The 17,831-nt window shown below is 63.0% G+C and overlaps 2 protein-coding genes across 2 annotated transcripts; both read left to right on the top strand.

Moving 5' to 3' along the window:
* The first annotated feature begins 4,590 nt into the window (after positions 1 to 4,590).
* Positions 4,591 to 12,508, top strand: NFKBIE (NFKB inhibitor epsilon). The gene is made up of 6 exons (XM_038176692.2): positions 4,591 to 5,047; positions 10,769 to 10,871; positions 11,111 to 11,324; positions 11,419 to 11,507; positions 11,643 to 11,891; positions 12,016 to 12,508. Exons 1-6 carry the CDS (start codon positions 4,713 to 4,715, stop codon positions 12,079 to 12,081), a joined length of 1,056 nt encoding a protein of 351 aa, XP_038032620.1. The 5' UTR covers positions 4,591 to 4,712; the 3' UTR covers positions 12,082 to 12,508.
* Positions 12,509 to 13,260: 752 nt separating this feature from the next.
* Positions 13,261 to 17,584, top strand: SLC35B2 (solute carrier family 35 member B2). Its single transcript, XM_038176682.2, has 4 exons — positions 13,261 to 13,382; positions 13,985 to 14,178; positions 14,288 to 14,448; positions 15,501 to 17,584. The coding sequence occupies exons 1-4, from the start codon at positions 13,315 to 13,317 to the stop codon at positions 16,437 to 16,439; spliced, it is 1,362 nt and encodes a 453-aa protein (XP_038032610.1). The 5' UTR covers positions 13,261 to 13,314; the 3' UTR covers positions 16,440 to 17,584.
* The last annotated feature ends 247 nt before the right edge of the window (positions 17,585 to 17,831 follow it).

The raw sequence follows: 17,831 nt of genomic DNA, 5'->3' as shown, positions 1-17,831 counted from the left end.
TAAACAACTTGGAAAGCTGCATTTGCCACAAACTTCTGTAGCATCATATATATACATATATATAATACTGGTTCTAGCTTTATTATGTCCAAAAGGTCAAGGATGATCAAGCCTTAACCTTTTGTTCCTAAGCAGTCAACAACAGCTAGTGGTGTGCTCCTTCCCCTGTCTCAAGAAGATGTGTAAGAGAAAATCCCCTTGCGTTGGACACGGGGTTGTCTGAGCCTGGAAACAGCAGCCTATTATATTTAGAAATATCCAAGATATTTTGTGCAGGCTGCGTGAGCCTTCCTGAATGTGTCGCTCCAATTAAGTTACTCTTTAAAAACGCAACGAGGGGAGTGTGGGTGATGGGATGCGCTCCTTGCTCCAGTTAAACCATATCCCTTAGCTGCTGCTGCTTGGCCATATTGACTGCTCTGCTGCCATTTACCTCTGTGATCGCTGTCCTCACAGGAAATCTGTGCCATTAGTCACATTTTTTCTCGACTACACTCAGACTGCATGTCTGCTGGCAGGAGATCCAAGGGCGTGTATTTTATTTCCCCCCCCTTTTTTTTCCATCTTTCTTTGCTGTTTGTTTTTTTTTTTCTGTGTGAGGGAAACTCGCTGAAACCCGCGGGGGTCTTTGCCACCAGCCAAATCACGGATTTGCGAGAGGGAAATTTCTGATGAAAAGGGGGTTTCTGATGAGCAGAAGTGAGGTGCAGCCCGAAAAAGCCATCCCGTTCGGCATCAGCAGACAGGCCCCACACCTCCACCATCAGGATGCTGGCGGCCCACAGATGTGCCGATTTTGGGATGGAGGGGCAGGTGGTTTTGCTGCTTGTGCTCGACGGTACATTTCACGCTTGGGGATTATTGCTGTCCCTGGAAACCCTCAGATTCGTGCTCTCCTCCTTCCCTTTCCAACGAGCTGCCTGTGTGCAGTTTGTTTATTCTCCACCCAGCCCCACGAGAGGCTATTTCTCCATCACCGCAATTATCCGTGAGGCTCCACAGAGGTTTCAGGCTCAGGTTAAATGGCTTTCCTCCCTGCGGCTGCCTGGCAGGCAATCTGGTGCCTCCCTCAGCAATGAAAAGGGGGTTCACGGCTACCCACATGCTGCCTGACAGCCCTCAGGACATCCATCGGGTCTGACACAACTCCGGAGCAGCGGCGACCTCTCCAAGTGCCCGGAGAGTGGCAGCGGTGTGAGCTTTCCCCCCTCCCTGCTCACCCACCTCTCCCAACCCCTTCCTGGGTTCCTCGGCTGCTTACAGCAGCGTGCCTCGCCCAAGCCTATTCCCAAAGCACCCTGCTGCAAGCGCGGAGAGCCGCAAGCCCTAATTCGGCCTGGCAGCTCAGAGGTTTCGCTCTCCGGGGAGCGGAGCTGAGCGTGTATGAGTAATACCTCGGGCAGCGCCCTGCCGGGGACCAGAGCAGCCACCTGGAGCGCTGCTGGGACGGGGGGCTGAGACAGCAGGGAGGGGAGCCCCTGCCCCACAGTCATCCCCGGGGAGGGAGGAGATGTCTCCTCTCGGCGGGGCGGCCAGGCGCCGGTGACCCTCTGGAAGGCAGTCAGCTTCCCACTGCCTACAAAGGGAGCCCCAGGTGACAAGATCTCTCACCTCGGGCGGCGTTTCACCAGCTAATTATGCGTGGTTTTGATTATCTGTGCTCCCAGGCCATCTGCCACCCCCTCCCCGTTCCTAGCCACATCTGCCGTCTCCCCTGGGAGAGCCGCAGAGCGCACAGAGGAGTGCGCAGCGAGGCGCTGCCATCCGCGCGTTCGCACAGAGGTGAACGGAGAGCATCACTGTGGAGGGTCACATGAGGAGAGGGAATGACATTAAGAATGAAATTAAGGATGAAATTTTGTTAAGGCGCCTGAGGTTTTTTTGTTCACTCGCTTTGCGAGGATTTCCCTGCCCCTTTATCTCCGTCGTGCACCTTTCTACCCAGCACTGGGCTTTTGGAGGCGCAGGCAGGGGCTGGGAGCAGGGTGAGCTAGGTGCGAGCCCCATGCGAGGAGTACATCGATCCGCCTTCCTTCCTTCCCATCACACACCCAATTACCCATGGCACGAAGGACAGGAGGAGCTGGAAGCTGCCCTCTGCACTGCACGACTTGGTGTGGCAGCGGGAATTGTGCTTCCCTGTCGGGGAGAGCATCGGCTGGGGCCTTGCTGACCTCCTGCCCGGCAAGGACACCGCAGGATGACCTCTGCGTCGCTTATTGGAGCCACGGTTCCTGTGACATTACGGGAGTGCAGACCAAAAGGAAAGGAGGCAACCACCGTGGACAGCAAGGAGGAAAACTCCGAGTGGGGAAAACCCTGCAGAACTGGGGCAGAAGTGGGGCAGGAGCCCCGAGTGGCGTCCTCGGGGACACGCGGCGACACTGTGATCTCAGCCCCAGCCACCACAAGAGGGCAGGCAGCGTTTGCTAGGCCCGTTTCCAAAAAGTGGGTGCCGGAGGAGCACCCCACCCCATCTGTCCTGGTCAGCGAGGAAATGTCCTCGCCTTGGGGCATGGATTCCTCTGAGAGGCACGCTCCTGCCTTACCCTGTTGGGCCACAAAGCCAGGTGACCCTGTTTGGTGCACCACAGAGCTGGTTTGCAGCGAGATGCACGGAGCAGCAGCCCGAGGAGAAGCCCTGTCACTTCTCCTGCGGCTTCCCTTGCACTCCTGGGGCCTCTGCTCTACGTTAGGAGCCTGGTGCGTGTGGTGTTGGAGCCCCAGGCAGAGGTCTGGGCCGCTGCTCAGGGTACCTGAAGATATCCCTGGTGTTGGAAATGAGGTAGGAGCTTTGGGGTCTGGCACCTTTCTGGCCTTCTGCCCTCAGAGCAGACACAGGCTTCATCTCTCTCCATCTTTTTCAGGCTCCTTGCGCTCACCTCACCCAGCAAACAGCCCAAGGAGAGGTGGAGAAGATAAGGGGACGGTGCCAGGCTCAGGCTGCAGCTGGTGTGTGGAAATTGCAGGAAATTGTAGGGTTGTGCCCCCATGCCCCCAGCTGCTCAGGGGCCAGCCTCTGGGCCACTCTTTTTGGGCTGAGTTTGGTGCCGGAGAGGTCACCCGGAGCAGCTCGGAGCGCCATGTGCTGACACTGACCTCTAGTGGGAATGGAGTCTTTCCTCTGGGTTTCTCCCTGCGATTTTAGGCACTGGAGTGCCAGCTTCAAGGGGGCTGGAGAGAGCCCAGAGTTAGGGCTGCATTTTTTAAATCCTCAGAAGCAAATCACGCTCAGATTTGGCCTCTCCTTATATTTAAATGCGCACAGTCTCTCCACCACTACCTGCGCAAAACAGAACAGAAAACAGGAAAGGCATTTGGGAAGGCTCTCGCTGGGTAACCCAGCAGCAGCTGGGTATGAAAAGTTGAAAGAGCAGGAACTCTGGGTGTGGGAAGAAAGGGGGCACCTTTTGGCTTCACTCTGGATCCCACAGGACGTGTGAGACTTCTGAGCTGCGCGCGGGTCGGCTGTGATGGCCCGGTCCCCATCCCAGGCCCCAGCCAGACCCAGCCTGACTCTGCCCCGCGTGAGGCTCCGCGGGTTATCAGCTGCAAGCAGCAGGATGAGGAGTGGCAGCTGCAGGCACAGAGATGCAGGCGCTGGCAAGGTGCAGGAGGGGGTGGCGTGAAGGCATGACCCAGATCTGTGCCCTGCAATGGGCATGGTGAGGTGCAGGAGCTTCTTGCCCTTAGCATCTTGCACCCAGGCAGCGCAGCACGACCAGCGAAACCGAAAGAGAACCTGAGCGTGGGAGGACAAACTTGTGACAGGAGGCTACTGATGCCCACGGAGACTTCCTCCGCCCGCCTCCTGCTGCGCTGCCCCTGTCCTCGTGGCCCTAAACCTCCCTTCCTGCCCGCCCGGAGGCACTTTTCACGGGCAGCTTGCTGGCAGCGAGCCTGCGGTCGGAGGGCTGGCTGGTGACGCAGAGCCGAAGCGGCAGCTGCAGCCCAGGAGGGGAAGTCCTCGGCACTTTGCATGCGGCTGCTGCGAACTCTGCCCCGCAGCCACCGCCGAGCTGTGCCCAGGTGAGCTCCCGTGCAGGTGCGGGGCACGAGCGGGGCCATCCCCTGCTGCTGGGTCCAGCTGGGGAGGCGTGCGCCTTGCAGAGGGCGAGAGGGACATCAATTGCAAAGGGTCACCTGCATCTAGGCAGCCTTCTGAGGACAGCCTGTTGCCTGGGGCACTGGAAAGCAGCTGGATAAAGCAGATCCATGAACAACAGGGACAGTTTTGCTCTCGGGAGGAGAGCGCTGAGTCAGGAGAGACCTGGTCAGCAGCTGATGGGCCCAGCTGCTGTTTCAGCTTGGTCCTTGCATGCCGCCTGCTCTTGCCCCTGCAGCCACCCCAGCTCAGCAGCACAGCAGCCACCCTCGCCACCTGCCTGCTGCAAAGCAACGAGCTGCAGCGTGCACAGAGGGCGGACAAAACCCTCTCGGGGCGCTGCCAGCGAGCACCCCGGGGCTCGGGGACGCAGGAGCCACCCGCCCGGGCACCCCCGGCGCTGGGGGAATCCCGGGCAGGCGGAGCCGGGTGCGGCTGAGTCAGTGCGGGCAGGGGAGGAGGAGGAGAAGGAGGAGGAGGAGGAGGAGGAGGAGGAGCCGCAGCGCTTTGCCTGTGCGCCGGCCGCCGTTCGCTGGCTTTGTGGCCATGAGCCCCCCGCTGCCGGGGGGCCCGGGGCGGGCGGGCGGTGGGCGCTGAGCGCGGAGCGATGGCGAGGTGCCGCAAGGAGGCTGCGGGCTGGGAGGGCGACGAGGGGCAGTGCGACTCCGGCATCGAGTCCCTGCGCTCGCTGCCCGGCGGCCGGGACGCCCCGGCTGGCGTCGAGCCCCCGGTGCCCGCCGAGGAGCCCCCCGAGGAGAAGCGCCCCGGAGAGGAGCCGCCCGCCGAGGAGCGCCTGGACTCCAGCTACGGCTCTGGAGCCCTCCCCGAGGCGCTGCCCCGGCTGCCACCAGCCTGCGGGACCGAGGAGCCACCACCGGTAGCCAAGGGGCTGAGCAGGAGGCAGCTGGAGGCGCTCAACTTCGTCTCGGAGGATGGCGACACGTGAGTGAGCGCAGGGTGGCACGGCACGGCACGGCACGGCACGGGGTGCTCACCAGGGAGCTGGGGTGGGAGCGCAGCAGCCAGGGGTACGGAGCTCCCCGAGCCACGGGGAGAGCTGGGCTGCCCAACCTGGTGGGTGGCAGAGACCCAAAAGGTCGCCCGTGTGCATGGCGCGACACCCCGAGGGCCGTGGATGGATGGTGGCTCTCCGCTGGAGGTGGCCTTGTGCAGCGGCAGCGCTGTGATGGGCACCACGCCGTGACGGAGGGGGCTGGCTCCTTTCAGAGGGGGCCTGGCTCCTTTCAGGGCAGGGGGCTTCCCGCGGCTGCAGTGCCCTCCTCAAGGGCAAAAGCCTTTCACCGGGGCTACTCGCTTTGGCTCCTGGTGACTGCGTTCAGCTAGCCACGGCTCTCCTCTCCTACATCCCCCTCGATGGATGGCTTCCATCGCAAGTGCACGCAGTGTGCTCGCAGTTCAGGAGCCTTGCCCCGAGCCCCGGCTGGCATTTAACACTGAGTAATGGTGCAGGAGGAAGAGAAACTCCGAGGCACTGGCAGAAGCGAGGGAACAAACGCCTCGAGTCGTGCCCGTGCAGCGAGCGGGCTGCTGCTGGAGCTGCAGGGAGGCTGGCCTTGGCGAGCCGGGAGCGAGCCCGGGTGTTTACTTCCTGCTTAGGAAGGAACCTGCACGGCTGCTAATGAGTTCATTAACGCTCCCTGTGGGATCTGCTCCGAGCACTGGCTGGGAGCCTGGCAGCGAGCAAGCTTTGCCCGCGCGCGGCTGCCCATGCTCCGCAGCGGGCGCAGAGATGGTGCTGGCTGCTGCAGACCAACCCGGAGCTCCCCTGCATGGTACTTCACCCTCTGTCCCGGCCGTAACACCACGGCCAGCGTGCCCGCAGGGAGAGCCACGGGTATTTTAGGCAGGCCTGCGGAAATACCGCGGCAGAAGAGCAGCCCGGGGCTTACCCGGCGGCGGCGTTCATCAGCGGATGCGGCTGTTTGGGGACATGGTTCGGGTCTGTGCTGCCAGGGGGCCGAGCCCGCCGCTTGTCAGACTTGCTCGGCCAGAGCCAAGCTCACGCAGGCTTGTCATTAACTGGGGAAACGTGAATCGGTGGCGCCCGAGTTGCCCCAGGCAGGAGAGGCTCTCCCAGCACTCTCCGAATGGCTGCAGTTGCTCTTCTGTTTTCTCTCTTTAGGGTGCAGCTCGGAACAGGAAATCTGCAAAGGGCAAGGGAGGGAGCAAAAAGCCTGCTGGGGCTGCTCGCACAGCTCGGGGCCGGAGGGGTCAGCGCAGGGAGCCTGCTGCCAGTGCTGGAAAGAAACTGTATTCTTGTGGTCGGGGCGGCCAGGCTGTGGGCTCCAGCCTCTTCTATTCCTGGCTCTCCTCCTGACCCTGCGGGAGAGGTGGGTGGCGGTTATATTTAGCAGTGCTGAGCATCCAGCACAGCCTCGAGCTGCCGTCGGTTTTGTGTGCAAAAGGAAACCGGGGCTGGGAGCAAAATGCTGTGAAAGTCCAGGGAACAGAGGCCTGTCAGGGTGGCAGAGGGTTCCCAGAGGAATGGGATGAGATGCCCACGGGCTGCATCCCCTCCATATAGCCAGCCAAACCAGGCAGCTTCTTGTCACCTCGGTCACCTCGCCCGCCGTGCTCCACCATCTGCCCCAAAGCGGCCCCAGGCTGAGCGAGACCAGTCCCACCATTACACCCCAGAAGCCTTGGGCAATCACGCTTCTCTGTAACGCTGTAATTCTGAAAACACAACGAGTTCAGGCCTTGGGCTGAGCAGTTCCTGTTTCCCCAGCTGCCCCGGCTTGGTACCCAGCAGCACCCAGAAGGGCACCGTGCTTGCCCAGAAGGATCTGGCGAAATTATCAGCTGCCCACAGCCCTGCCCTCCCACCTGCACGGCAGGGATGTCGCGGGCAGTGAGCCGTGCGTGCCAGGGGCTGTGTCTTTCAGCCTGGCACTTGTGGCAGAAGCACACAAGGGGGTGGCAGAGGCGAGGGGCGTGCTACACCAGCTAGAGAGCCAGCAGGATCTTCCCGGGATGGCCTCCTGCACGAGGAGAGCGCCGGTGGATGCAGGGCGAAGGCACGGGGCTAAACCCAAGGGTTTCTCGCTCAAAATTAGCAGGGGGCCTGCTTGCGTGGGAAGGAAGTTGGCTAACGCAGGAGATGGGGGGCGTGACGGCCGGCAAAACGCGTGGGCGCCCCTACGCCAGCAGCCGGCTTCCAAGAAACCTTTGCAGAAGCCTCAAAAGCCCTCACCCAAACCGCCCCCGTGTGACCAGCAGCCCTCTGCCCTGGGGAAGTCAGGGCTGTAGTAGCTGGGCAAGGGCGCAGAGAGGCAGGCAGGGGCAGGGCTGATGGCTGGGGTGTGCTTAGGGTCAGAGCGCGAGCCCAGCCAGGGCTGCTCCTGTCCTCCCCAAGCAGTCTCCTCCGAGGAGTTTTGCAAACTCCGTCTCTTCCTCGCAGCCCGGCTCCTCTTTGTGCTGCGCTGCATCCCGCTGGGATTGCTCCGCGTGGAAGCGAGGAGCGGGGCTTTCCAGCAGCAGGGGTGGCGAGCTGCGAGGAGCAGGCAGCGCTGTTGGCGTGGCCTGGCCTCCGAACAAGCTCACCCTTTGTTAGGAGTTTCACCGAGGAAAACCCCCTCCTGCCTGGCCTCGCCGGCCAGACGCGTGAGCCCGGCGTCCTGGGAAAGGGGTGGGTGTGGGATGGCTCCTTTGGGGCGGGATGGGACGTGAGGGGATGGTCTGTAGCGTTCCAGCACTTGGGAAGACCTCCCCGTTTGCTTGGGTCCGTGGCAGCCCCGGCGAGCTCGGGAGAGGCAGGATTGCGAGGTGTCAGCGCAGGAAAGCAGGCAGCTCTTCCTCTCTCCAGGGCTGCGCCTTCTGCCTGGAGCATTTCCCTTTCTTAGGGCTTCTGCCACGGGTACCCCAAGCCACGGCGACGTTCCCCGGGCGGTGGTGGGCCAGCTGGTGGCACCGCTGCTCGGGGGTCCCTGGCTGGCTCCTGGCAGGCAGATCTCAGCGTGCACCTCCTGGAAGCGGGGACGGAGCCCTTCTGGGCAGGCGTGCGTGCGCGGTGGGGAGCAGCACCTCGGGGCAGGGGGGAGCAGAGGAAGCCCGACTTCCTCCTTCCAGCAGCGGCAAGTGCTGCCCCGTCTGCTGATAAGAAATCACGTGCCGGTGACTCGCGGGCTGAGCTGCGTTAGCAAGGGCTGGGGGAGTAAATTTGGGTAAATTTGGTGATGTACTGGGCTCCCCGTGACTGTGGTAGCCCGGGGGGGTCTTCCCTGCTGAGCCTCGCCTGCTGGGGCAGCCATCAAGCACGAGGTCTCCTCTTGCCTCTTTTAACCACTTTTCCCCCAAAGTTCCTGGCGTCTGCAGGGCTCACACGCTTGCAAACCTGACTTGACGCAGTGAAGGCCTCTCGAGGCCGTGCTGGCGAGAGGTTTTTCCCTGCTCGGATGACTTCAGCCTGCCCTCGAGGATGCCTCCTCAGGCTTTCCGCCCGCACAGGCTCACCTCGGCGCTGGGCTGCCCGCGCTGCTCCTCCTGGCAGAGGTTCCTGCTGCTGCCCGAGGAAGCGCTTAGCAGGGCAGGATGAAGGAGCAGGGGAGCGGGGCAAGCGTGGAATTCCCCCGCTGTTTTCCTCCCCGCTCGCGCTCCCCTGCCTTGCTGCTGATGCCATTTCCTCCTGCTAACGAGCTCCCCTTGTGCAAAAAAAAAACCAAAAAACGCCTGCACGGCTTCCTACTCCTCTGCTCAGGCGAAACGAGGAGCTGGGAGCAAATTGTTCCCGTGGACAGCACGGGTGCACCTAAATGGGGACCTCCTGGGACCCGGTGCTGCTGGGTGCTCCCCCAGCAGCTCGCGGCCCCTGCAGCCGTTTCGGGAAGTTGAGGCCCGGCGGATGAGGAAAGAGGGGAACGAATGCAGAAACGAAAGCACGGGAGGAGGCTGTGCCTGGGTGGAGAAGGAAGACACAGAGGGTGGAAAATAAAAATAATTAATGGCAATCCTGCGAAGCGGGCACGTCCCAGCGTCGAGGTGAAAGGCTGAGCTCCGGGAAGGGTCGCTGGCGGTGCAGCCTCTGACCCCCCTGCAGCAAAGATGTCCAAATTTTGGCGTCAGCTTCCACGCTGGGCTCACGTGGAGCTGCAGGGCTGCCTGTCCCGGGGCGAGGGAGGTGCTGCTGGTGCAGGGCTGGGGTTTCCACCTCCCCCGTGTGGCCGCCCCACCTGTGCCCACGTGGGGACGGGGTGGCGTGGGGCGCGGGGGATTCCTAAGGGGTGCTCCCCCCCCTCCGGCACGTCGCCTCTGGGCACAGCTCTCTCCCCCGGGAGCCAAGTTGGGCTCTGGAAAGTGAAAGCAGCAGGGGTTTAAAGTTCAACCTGAATGGCTTCGGAAAGTCCCCGGGCTGAGCTGAGGGCTCCGTACCTGCGAGCGACACATCCTGCCCTCCCCTCGCACGTGGCGCCCGGGAGCGGGTTTGGAGAAGCAGGGGCTGTCCCCGGCAGCGGGCAGAGGCCACCCTCGTGCAGGTGCAAACCCATCGGGGCATCTCCCTGCCCTAATTGCTCCCTCAGGGCCGTGGGAGCCCTGCTGAGGGCAGGGTGGGCACCTGCAGCTGGTCCTGGGGTGGACTCCACCAGCCCCCTGCCCTCCCCATGAGCATCGGGGGTGCAGGGTGCACTCGGTGGCCTCGTGGAGGCAAAACGTGGGTGTCCTCTGCTTCCCACGGGGAATTCCCTGCTGCGTCGTGACCCGGGGCTTCCCCGGGGACGCAGCCCTTTGGGCACAGCCTCTCCGCAGGCAGTGGGGCGAAGAGGAACTTGCTTGTTTCGCCACCAAAAATGGGGCTCGCCTGAGGGTGCCCGGGGTGCCAGGTGCTGGTTTGGCCTGTGGAGGAGGTGGCTTTGCTGGGCTGCTTGGGCCCTGCGCCCTTCCACCTCCCTCCTGCCTTCAAGAGCTGTCCTGCACCTCCACCCCACACCCTCCAGGGGCCCAGACCCCTGTGCAGGAGGGGTTGGGGCGCAGCAGGTTAGCGCTGCCGGGCTGGAAACTCCCTCCGGGCTCGCTGCTGCTGCTCTCACTTCTGTTCTGACTGCGCGTGGACAGCGAGGACCGGGGCGAAACCCGCACGAGCATCACGGCAGGAAGGGGAAGGGACGAGTGGGATGGGAAGGAAATCTGCCCGCAGGTTGGGGCAGCCCAGGCTGCCGGGGCGTCGAACAGCCATGGGTGCCGGGGACTGGGGCTCTCTGCCGGCCACCAAGCTCTGCGGGGAGCTCTGGTGTCCCTCTGCCCGGTGCCGGCGTTGCCAAAGGGGAAGGATGTGGAAGGGAGAAGAGGAAATCGGCGTGGGCTGGCGCGGGGATTGTGCCACACAGGTGGAGTTGGATCGCTGCCGGGTTCCTGCCTGGCTTTTGCTGACCACCCTGGTGCAGGGGAAAACAGAAGTGTTGTCCTGCATGGCCAGCAGCGGGGAGCTGGAATTCCCCTGGCAGCCACCCGGCTCCAAGCCTCCCACCCAGTGGCCAAAGCCAGCCCTCAGGCTCTCCGTTACACCTCCTGGCCTCTTCCATCCTCCCAGGGCTGGAGGCCCGTCTGCGTGATGGGGCCAGGGAGAGGAGCCACCGGTGCTCAGAGCGGACAGATGGGTCACATGGGACTGATTTTTCCTTTCTTTTTCCACCTCTTTCCCCGCTGCAGGTTGGTTCACCTGGCCATTATCCACTGCGCCCCCGATGTGGCTCTCTTCTGCATTGCTCACCTGCCCACAGAGATGCTGGAGACCCAGAATGACCTTTTCCAGGTATGTGGCTGTGATGGGCAGAAGAGGAGGGCGGGTGCCACCCCGAGCAGGCACCCAATCCACCTGCCCTTTCCCCGGGGGTTGCCCACCCACACGCCACAGAGCACGGCGACGGTCCCGTGTGAGCAGTCCCTTTCCAGGGAGGAGAAAACCCAGGGGGAGGGAATCGGCATCTCCCAGCACCGAGGGTGAAGGGATGCCCCTCCAGCCCCCTAATTCTGCCCCCTGCTCCTCGCCAGACCCCGCTGCACCTGGCCGTGTACCTGGAGCAGCCCGTTGTGGTCGAGGCGCTGATGCGCAAGGGAGTCAACCTGGGGCTGCAGGACCGCAACGGCAACACCCCCCTGCACCTGGCCTGCGAGCAGCAGTGCCTCTACTGCGCCCAGCAGCTGCTGCAGGGCACGGCCGAGCCCCCCGAGCACCACCAGGACCTGCAGCTGCAGAATTGGCAAGGTGAGACCTAGATGGTGACGGCTCTGCGTCGCCTACGCGCGAAGCCGGCCGCGCAGGGTGCTGAGGGTGGCTCTCTCCTGTCTCCCCACCCCAGGCTTGGCTTGTCTGCACATCAGCACCTTGAAGGGGAACATCGAGATGATGTCGCTGCTGCTGCAGAGCGGTGCCAACATCGACGTTCAGGTGAGGACGGGCTGCCAAGAGGACGTCCCCCGGCTTTGGGGCAGGGAAGCGCTCCGCTTGGATGGGGTGGAGAGGAAGGATCAGGGCAGATGGGGGGCTCTGGGGACCCTACACCCACGTCCTTGTTGTCCGCAGGAGGGCACGAGCGGCAAGACCCCGCTGCACCTGGCAGTGGAGTGCTGCAACCGCAGGGCCGTGCAGTTCCTGCTGCTCAACGGGGCCTACGTGGACGCCCAGATGTACAACGGCTGCACCCCGCTGCACCTGGCCGTGTGCCACAGGGATGCTGCCATCGCCTCCATCCTCTCGCACTCCGGGGCTGACACCCTACTGAGGAACATGGAGAACGAGACGGCGCAGGACCTGGCTGACGGCAACGACGACGTGAGTGCGGGCAGCGCTGCCAGCCCCTCGTGGGGCGGCACCTCCCCGGGGAGGCGGGTGGCTGGAGGGGACCGGCGGAGAAGCAGCCTGGATGCTGACACAAAAAAACCTTTGGTCTCTGCAGCTCCTCGCCTTGCTGCCCTTCGACGACCTGAAGATCTCGGGGAAGCCCGTGGTGTGCTCTGAGTGAGCGGCTGGACTCCTTGGCCCGGCGGGCAGCCTCCTCGCCCCGCGCTGTTGCCCTGATGCCCGCCGGGACCCTGCCTGCCCGCAGTGCCGGGGGCGCGGAGCCATGCTGGGAGATGTTTCACCCTCCCGGGAGAGAAGTTTTGTTGGCCTCAGGCTGCCTTCCTGGACGGTGGGAGGCGGCACCATGAGCACTACACATGGGGAAGGCTTTTTTTTTCTAGGCTTCGTGCCCAGCAGGACTGAATTTCCCCTCCCTGCCACAGGTGTGAATTGCTGGGCTCTGCAGGCTCCTGGATGGAGCAGGAGAGGACTCCTTTATCACACCGCACGGGGGACAGAGCGTCCCCTGGCACCCCAAACACCAGCAGAACAAGTGTGGGGTGAGCAGGAACCCCTCGCTCTAATAAATTTTGTTCTGACTGCGGGCACCCCAGGTCTCGTGTGATCCAACCCACCCCGCTCCCCGCCTGGCAGCACGGTGAGGGGCAGCGGGCAGCAGAGAGGAGCGGGGAGGAGGGGGGATCCCCGCCTGCAGAGCCTGTTTTGGGTTCACGGGGGGGCCCAGCCCGCTGCTTGGTGCTCTGTCCCCCCACCAAGCACTCGCCATGGGGGCTGAAGGCACAGAGCACGGGAGGTGCCAGAAATGGGGTGACGGATCCTTGCTTCTGCTGCCACGCCTGACGTCCCGCTGCCACGGTTCCTCTTCTGGACCCAGTGTGAAAGATCCCGACCCATCTCCTGGCACAGGAGGTTGTCTAAAAGCTTTGCGTTCCCCCATGGCAGGCTGATTCCCACATCCCTCCAGCTGCTCGCCTCCCTCCCCTGTCCCCCATGGGTGTGAGGGAACGTGGCTGGGAACAGCAGCACCTCCCCACAGCTGCCCAGGGCGCTTCAGCAGCCATGGGGGAGATGGCTCGGCACCAGCTTGGGGTGGGGGGGAGGGAGGGAGGCGGAAAAACCCAGAATCAAGCCATCTGCACTTAGAATTTTCTTTTTTTTTTTTAATAAAAGTGTGGTGTTTTTTTTAAACGAGTGTCACAAGATGCTTCTGGGCGGCCTCGTGGGGGCCACCTCTACCTGTGTGCTGGGTGTTTGGGGTGTTTGGGGTGTGGGGGTGTGGGGATTTGGGGGGGATTTGGGGCTGTGGGGCCTGACGGGCGGCCCGAGGCCTCCCCATGGCGGTGCCCGGCCCCTCCGCGGCGGCAGGGGGCGGTGTGGGGCGGGCGGCAGGGCCATGGCCGCCGCCGGGAGCGGGCCGAGGGCAGGCGGCCGGGAGCGGGGCCGGGCCGCAGCGGGCCGCAGGTGGGCAGCGGGGGGCGAGCCCGGGGGCCGGGGCCGCTTCTCCTCCTCCTCCGGGACCCGAGGGGGTGGCGGCAGCACGGCGGAGCCGAGCGGGGCCCGGCGGCTGCCAGCCCCGGTGTGGGGAAGGGAGACGTGGCCGGCGGGGAGGGTGTGGGGCTTTTCTCGGCTTTCCAACCCCAAATTTCCAACCCCAAGGCGCTGAGGTTGGCGGCGGGGCTGGCAGGGGGGTGTTTGGGGGGGTCCTGGTCTGGCTGGGAGATGGGACGGAGAAAGGGTGAGCTCCCCCCGGGCTGGGCTAAAGCTGCAGGATTTCGGGGGGTTGGTAAAATCCCAACCCCAGCCTCGCCCAGCCCTGCTGGATTCCTGAGGGGCTGCCCTTGGGGAGGCTGGGCTCGGAGCTGCTTTCTGCCCCAAAGCAGCCCTTTATCTTCAAACACCCTCTCCCATCCTGGGAGCCCAGGCTTCCCAGTCCGAGTGCTGCCGAGCCAGAGCAAACACAATTAACAGCTGCTAACGAAGCCCCAGGGACCTTTTCCTGCCCGACATCTCTGGGGTGGGATCTGGGTGCTGGCAGCCCACCGCCTGCCTCTCCGTGCCCGCAGATTTTGCGTTCCCCTCGTGCTGGCTGCGCTCCCCGCCATGGCTGCAGGGGAAGGGTTCCCCCCTGCCCTGCAGGACGCCTGGGGGGACTTCTGGCTCTTCCGTTTCTTCGTCAACGCTGCTGGCTACGCGAGTATCGTGGTGCCAGGGTTCCTCCTCATCCAGTACTTCAAGAGAAAGAACTACCTGGAGACAGGTAAGGGCAGCGGCTTCCCTTCCACCTCCTGCCTCCCCCGAGGTCAGCAAGGAGGGAGGCTGTGCCTCTCCGGCTCTGGTGGTGAATTCTCTTCTCTTACCCCCTCCAGGCCGAGGCATTTGCTTCCCTGTCATCAAGTCGTGTGTGTTCGGCTCCGAGGTGAAGTCCGCACACCCGGACGATGGCTCCCTGCCGCCCCGAGCAGAGCCCGCGGAGTCCTCCACAGCCCGACAGGTCCTGAAGCTGCTCTTCTGTGCTGCTGGGCTGCAGGTAAGGGTTCTGCATGTTTGTATGGCCTTCCTGCTCCGGGAGGGGCAGCTGGACACTGGGTTTGTGCCCCCAGCCCTTTGAAGGCCAAGGATGCAGCGCTGTCCTTGATGGCTGGGCTGGAGGCTGGGGCACAGCCTCTCCTGCGGGGCTGCTGCATCACCTCAGAGCTGTTCAGCTGGCATCATCTGCATTGGGACAACTCGTCTGTCTGAGCCATGAATAGGGAAAATTCTGAGTGTCAGCGGAGTTATTAGGGCTGCTTTTGTTCTGGCCCTTATCAGAGCAGCAGGTAGCTTGAGCCCGCTTAATTCCCAGGGTCACTTTGGGGGCTGCTTCGTACTGCTGCCCTCCAGCTACAGAAAAAAAAAAAAGAGGAATTTTTAATTTTAGCTTCCTCAGGTCTCATCTACAGCCAAAGCTTTTTGGGTCTGTGAGGACTAAAAATAATTTCTGTGCTACGAAACCTGCAGCCAGCAGAAGACACCCACATCCTGGCCTCCCGTTCGGTGCCCACGCAGCCGTGCTGCGAGGACACCCCCAAGTCATTTCGTGTCTCTGCAGCGCGGTTTCTCGGGAGGGGATGGATGATGGGAGAGGTCTGTGCTCCTTTTGGGAGGGGCTGTGGCACCAGGGCTGCACAAATAGCAGAGGTGCCAGCCAGTGATCATCCCCAGAGGAACATCTCATCTGCTGGGTTTGAAACTCGGTTTGATTTGGATGGGCCTGGGCAGTTGGAAGTGAAAATCGATGCGGAGGCCACTGGGAGAAGCGCCAGGCCCTACTGCAGGGAGCTGGCACCGAACCCACGGCAAGGCATCGGTAACGTCCCCCAGCCCTGCCCACCTGGTTCAGCAGGCAGCTCGGAACAACCGCTCCTTGTGCGCTGGGGTGTCGCTCTGTGGGCTTCTCTTCCCGGGAGGAGGCTGAAAACGGGGCAGGGCTGGTTCAGGTTGGGACTGGTTGTTCCCAGCTGTGACCACAAGGAACAGCGGGCTGGCTCCGTCCTTCCTGCCCCAGCAGGACCCTGAGTCCGTGCTCCTCCCGCTTTGCAGGCCTCCTACCTGACGTGGGGCGTCCTCCAGGAGCGCGTGATGACGAGGACGTACGGCGCCACCGAAACGGACCCCGGTGAGAAGTTCAAGGACTCCCAGTTCCTCGTCTTCATGAACCGCATCCTGGCCTTCACGGTGGCCGGGCTGTACTGCGCCCTGACCAAGCAGCCGCGCCACGGGGCGCCCATGTACAAGTACTCCTTCGCCTCCCTCTCCAACATCCTCAGCAGCTGGTGCCAGTACGAGGCGCTCAAGTACATCAGCTTCCCCACCCAGGTGCTGGCCAAGGCCTCCAAGGTGATCCCGGTGATGATGATGGGCAAACTGGTGTCCCGCAAGAGTTACGAGTACTGGGAGTACCTGACGGCCGCCCTCATCTCCGTGGGGGTCAGCATGTTCCTGCTGTCCAGCGCTCCCCACCGGCACGCCTCCACCGTCACCACTTTCTCGGGCGTGGTGCTGCTGGCCGGCTACATCGTCTTCGACAGCTTCACCTCCAACTGGCAGGACGCCCTCTTCACCTACAAGATGTCCCCCGTGCAGATGATGTTCGGCGTCAACGTCTTCTCCTGCCTCTTCACGGTGGGCTCGCTGCTGGAGCAGGGCGCCCTGCTGGAGTCGCTGCGCTTCATGGCCCGCCACTCGGAGTTCGCGGCGCACGCCGTGCTGCTGTCGGTGTGCTCGGCCTGCGGCCAGCTCTTCATTTTCTACACCATCAACCAGTTCGGCGCCGCCGTCTTCACCATCATCATGACGCTCCGCCAGGCCTTCGCCATCCTCCTCTCCTGCCTCATCTACGGCCACACCGTCACCGTGGTGGGCGGGCTGGGCGTCGCCGTCGTCTTCCTGGCCCTCTTCCTCCGCGTCTACGCCCGCAGCCGCATGAAGAAGCGCAGCAAGAAGCTGCCCGCCGGCGAGACCCCCGCGCAGAAGGTTTAGGCAGCCGGGGTCCCTCCGAGCTGTGCCCGCTGTCCCACCTCCACCGGGGGACCCCGCCGAGGAGCAGGGTTGGGGTAGGGGCAGGCGGGACCAGTGACTCGCTTTTCCAACTGCTTTTCCCAGGGAAGGGGCTGCGGCGAGGCCAGGCTGCCACAGCCCCAACCCTTTTTCTTTGCCTTAATGGGTCAGAGGCTTCCAGCCGAGGCACAGGGGGAAACCAGCGCGGAGCTGCTGGTGCTCCTGCCCCGCCCGCGCCTCGTGGCGTCCCTCCAAGGTCAGATTGAACAAGGGAGCTTTTTTTCCCCAGCCCCGTCTTGCCTCTGGCTGGCACGTCTCCACATTTCGGTCACTACTCCAGGGCTCAGCAGGAGGAAGCAAAACACTAGCGCTGCCTTGGGGACATCCCTACGACGAGGGAAGCACCGAGCTGAGCCTGTGCTGGGGCTGGGAGCAGAGGACAGAAGCTGCCAGCCCCTCCAGCCCCCTTCCCAGGAGGTGCTCCAGGTAGGACAGGCGCAGCTCTGAGGCAGCCCGTCCTACCCCAGGCCTGGGATCTGCTCCGGGAGAGCTGGAGTCGAGGCCAGGACCTCAGAGTTTGGGTTCGGCAGTCCCTCGCCCCAGCTCCACGTCCCTTTTCGCAGCTGCCCAGGCTTGCTGAGCCCTGTAGGTTACTTTTCGGTTCCAGCCGCTGCTGTTACAGGCCAAAGGCCGCAGCGCCCAGAAGCCTGGGGGCACCTCCAGGCTGCTTCTGGGCTGCGTCATTGCCCTTCGGAGAAGCACAACCACCACCCACCCTCCTCATCATTTTTCATCATTTTTTCTTTTCCCTGCCAACTGGAGGCACTGACCCCGGCTTTCTTAGGGTCTTGCCAGAGCCCCCCCAGTGCCTGGAGGCCTGCAGGAGGGGGCAGAGCCCGCTGCAGTGCCTTGTCCCCGCGCCGCAGGGGACGGAGCACACGGGCACCAGCAGGGAAGGGGCAGGGGGGCCACTCCCAGCGCTCTTTTCTCCCCAGGAGCCCGGCATTTTGTGGCTGCCCCCGGCCTCCCCCACATGAGCTGACTGAGAAGCCAGCAGGTTTTGGTACTTTTGAAAGGCAACTTTTTTTCCTCTATTTTATTAAATTAAAGATATGCTGCATATAGTACCCTGGGGGTAAATGTTCTTTATTTTTTTTTAATTATTTTTATTCTCTCTACCTGGAAGGAGGGGAGCAACCCTCCCCAAGTCTCTCTGGGACCACAGAGAGAGATCCCTGCAGGCACAGCTGGGCAGCACTGTCAGGGAACAGAATTTACAGGGTACACACGCACCAACACCAGCTCCACACACCCCATCCACCTGCCCAGCGCATGCCTTGCGAAAGCCCTGGGACTTGGTGTCCCTTCCCCTGC

The sequence above is a fragment of the Anas platyrhynchos genome, chromosome 3 (genome assembly GCF_047663525.1).
Source record: "Anas platyrhynchos isolate ZD024472 breed Pekin duck chromosome 3, IASCAAS_PekinDuck_T2T, whole genome shotgun sequence".
Taxonomy (NCBI): Eukaryota; Metazoa; Chordata; class Aves; order Anseriformes; family Anatidae; genus Anas; species Anas platyrhynchos.
This window is presented reverse-complemented; position numbering and strand designations above follow the sequence as displayed.

Coding starts and splice junctions, on each gene's coding strand:
- NFKBIE (XM_038176692.2), top strand. CDS start 4,713: ATGGCGAGGTGCCGCAAGGAGGCTGCGGGCTGGGAGGGCGACGAGGGG. Junction 11,325..11,418: donor GCAGCTGCAGAATTGGCAAG/GTGAGACCTAGA, acceptor TCCCCACCCCAG/GCTTGGCTTGTCTGCACATC. Junction 11,508..11,642: donor GTGCCAACATCGACGTTCAG/GTGAGGACGGGC, acceptor TGTTGTCCGCAG/GAGGGCACGAGCGGCAAGAC.
- SLC35B2 (XM_038176682.2), top strand. CDS start 13,315: ATGGCCGCCGCCGGGAGCGGGCCGAGGGCAGGCGGCCGGGAGCGGGGC. Junction 13,383..13,984: donor CGGGCCGCAGCGGGCCGCAG/GTGGGCAGCGGG, acceptor CCGTGCCCGCAG/ATTTTGCGTTCCCCTCGTGC. Junction 14,449..15,500: donor TCTGTGCTGCTGGGCTGCAG/GTAAGGGTTCTG, acceptor CCCGCTTTGCAG/GCCTCCTACCTGACGTGGGG.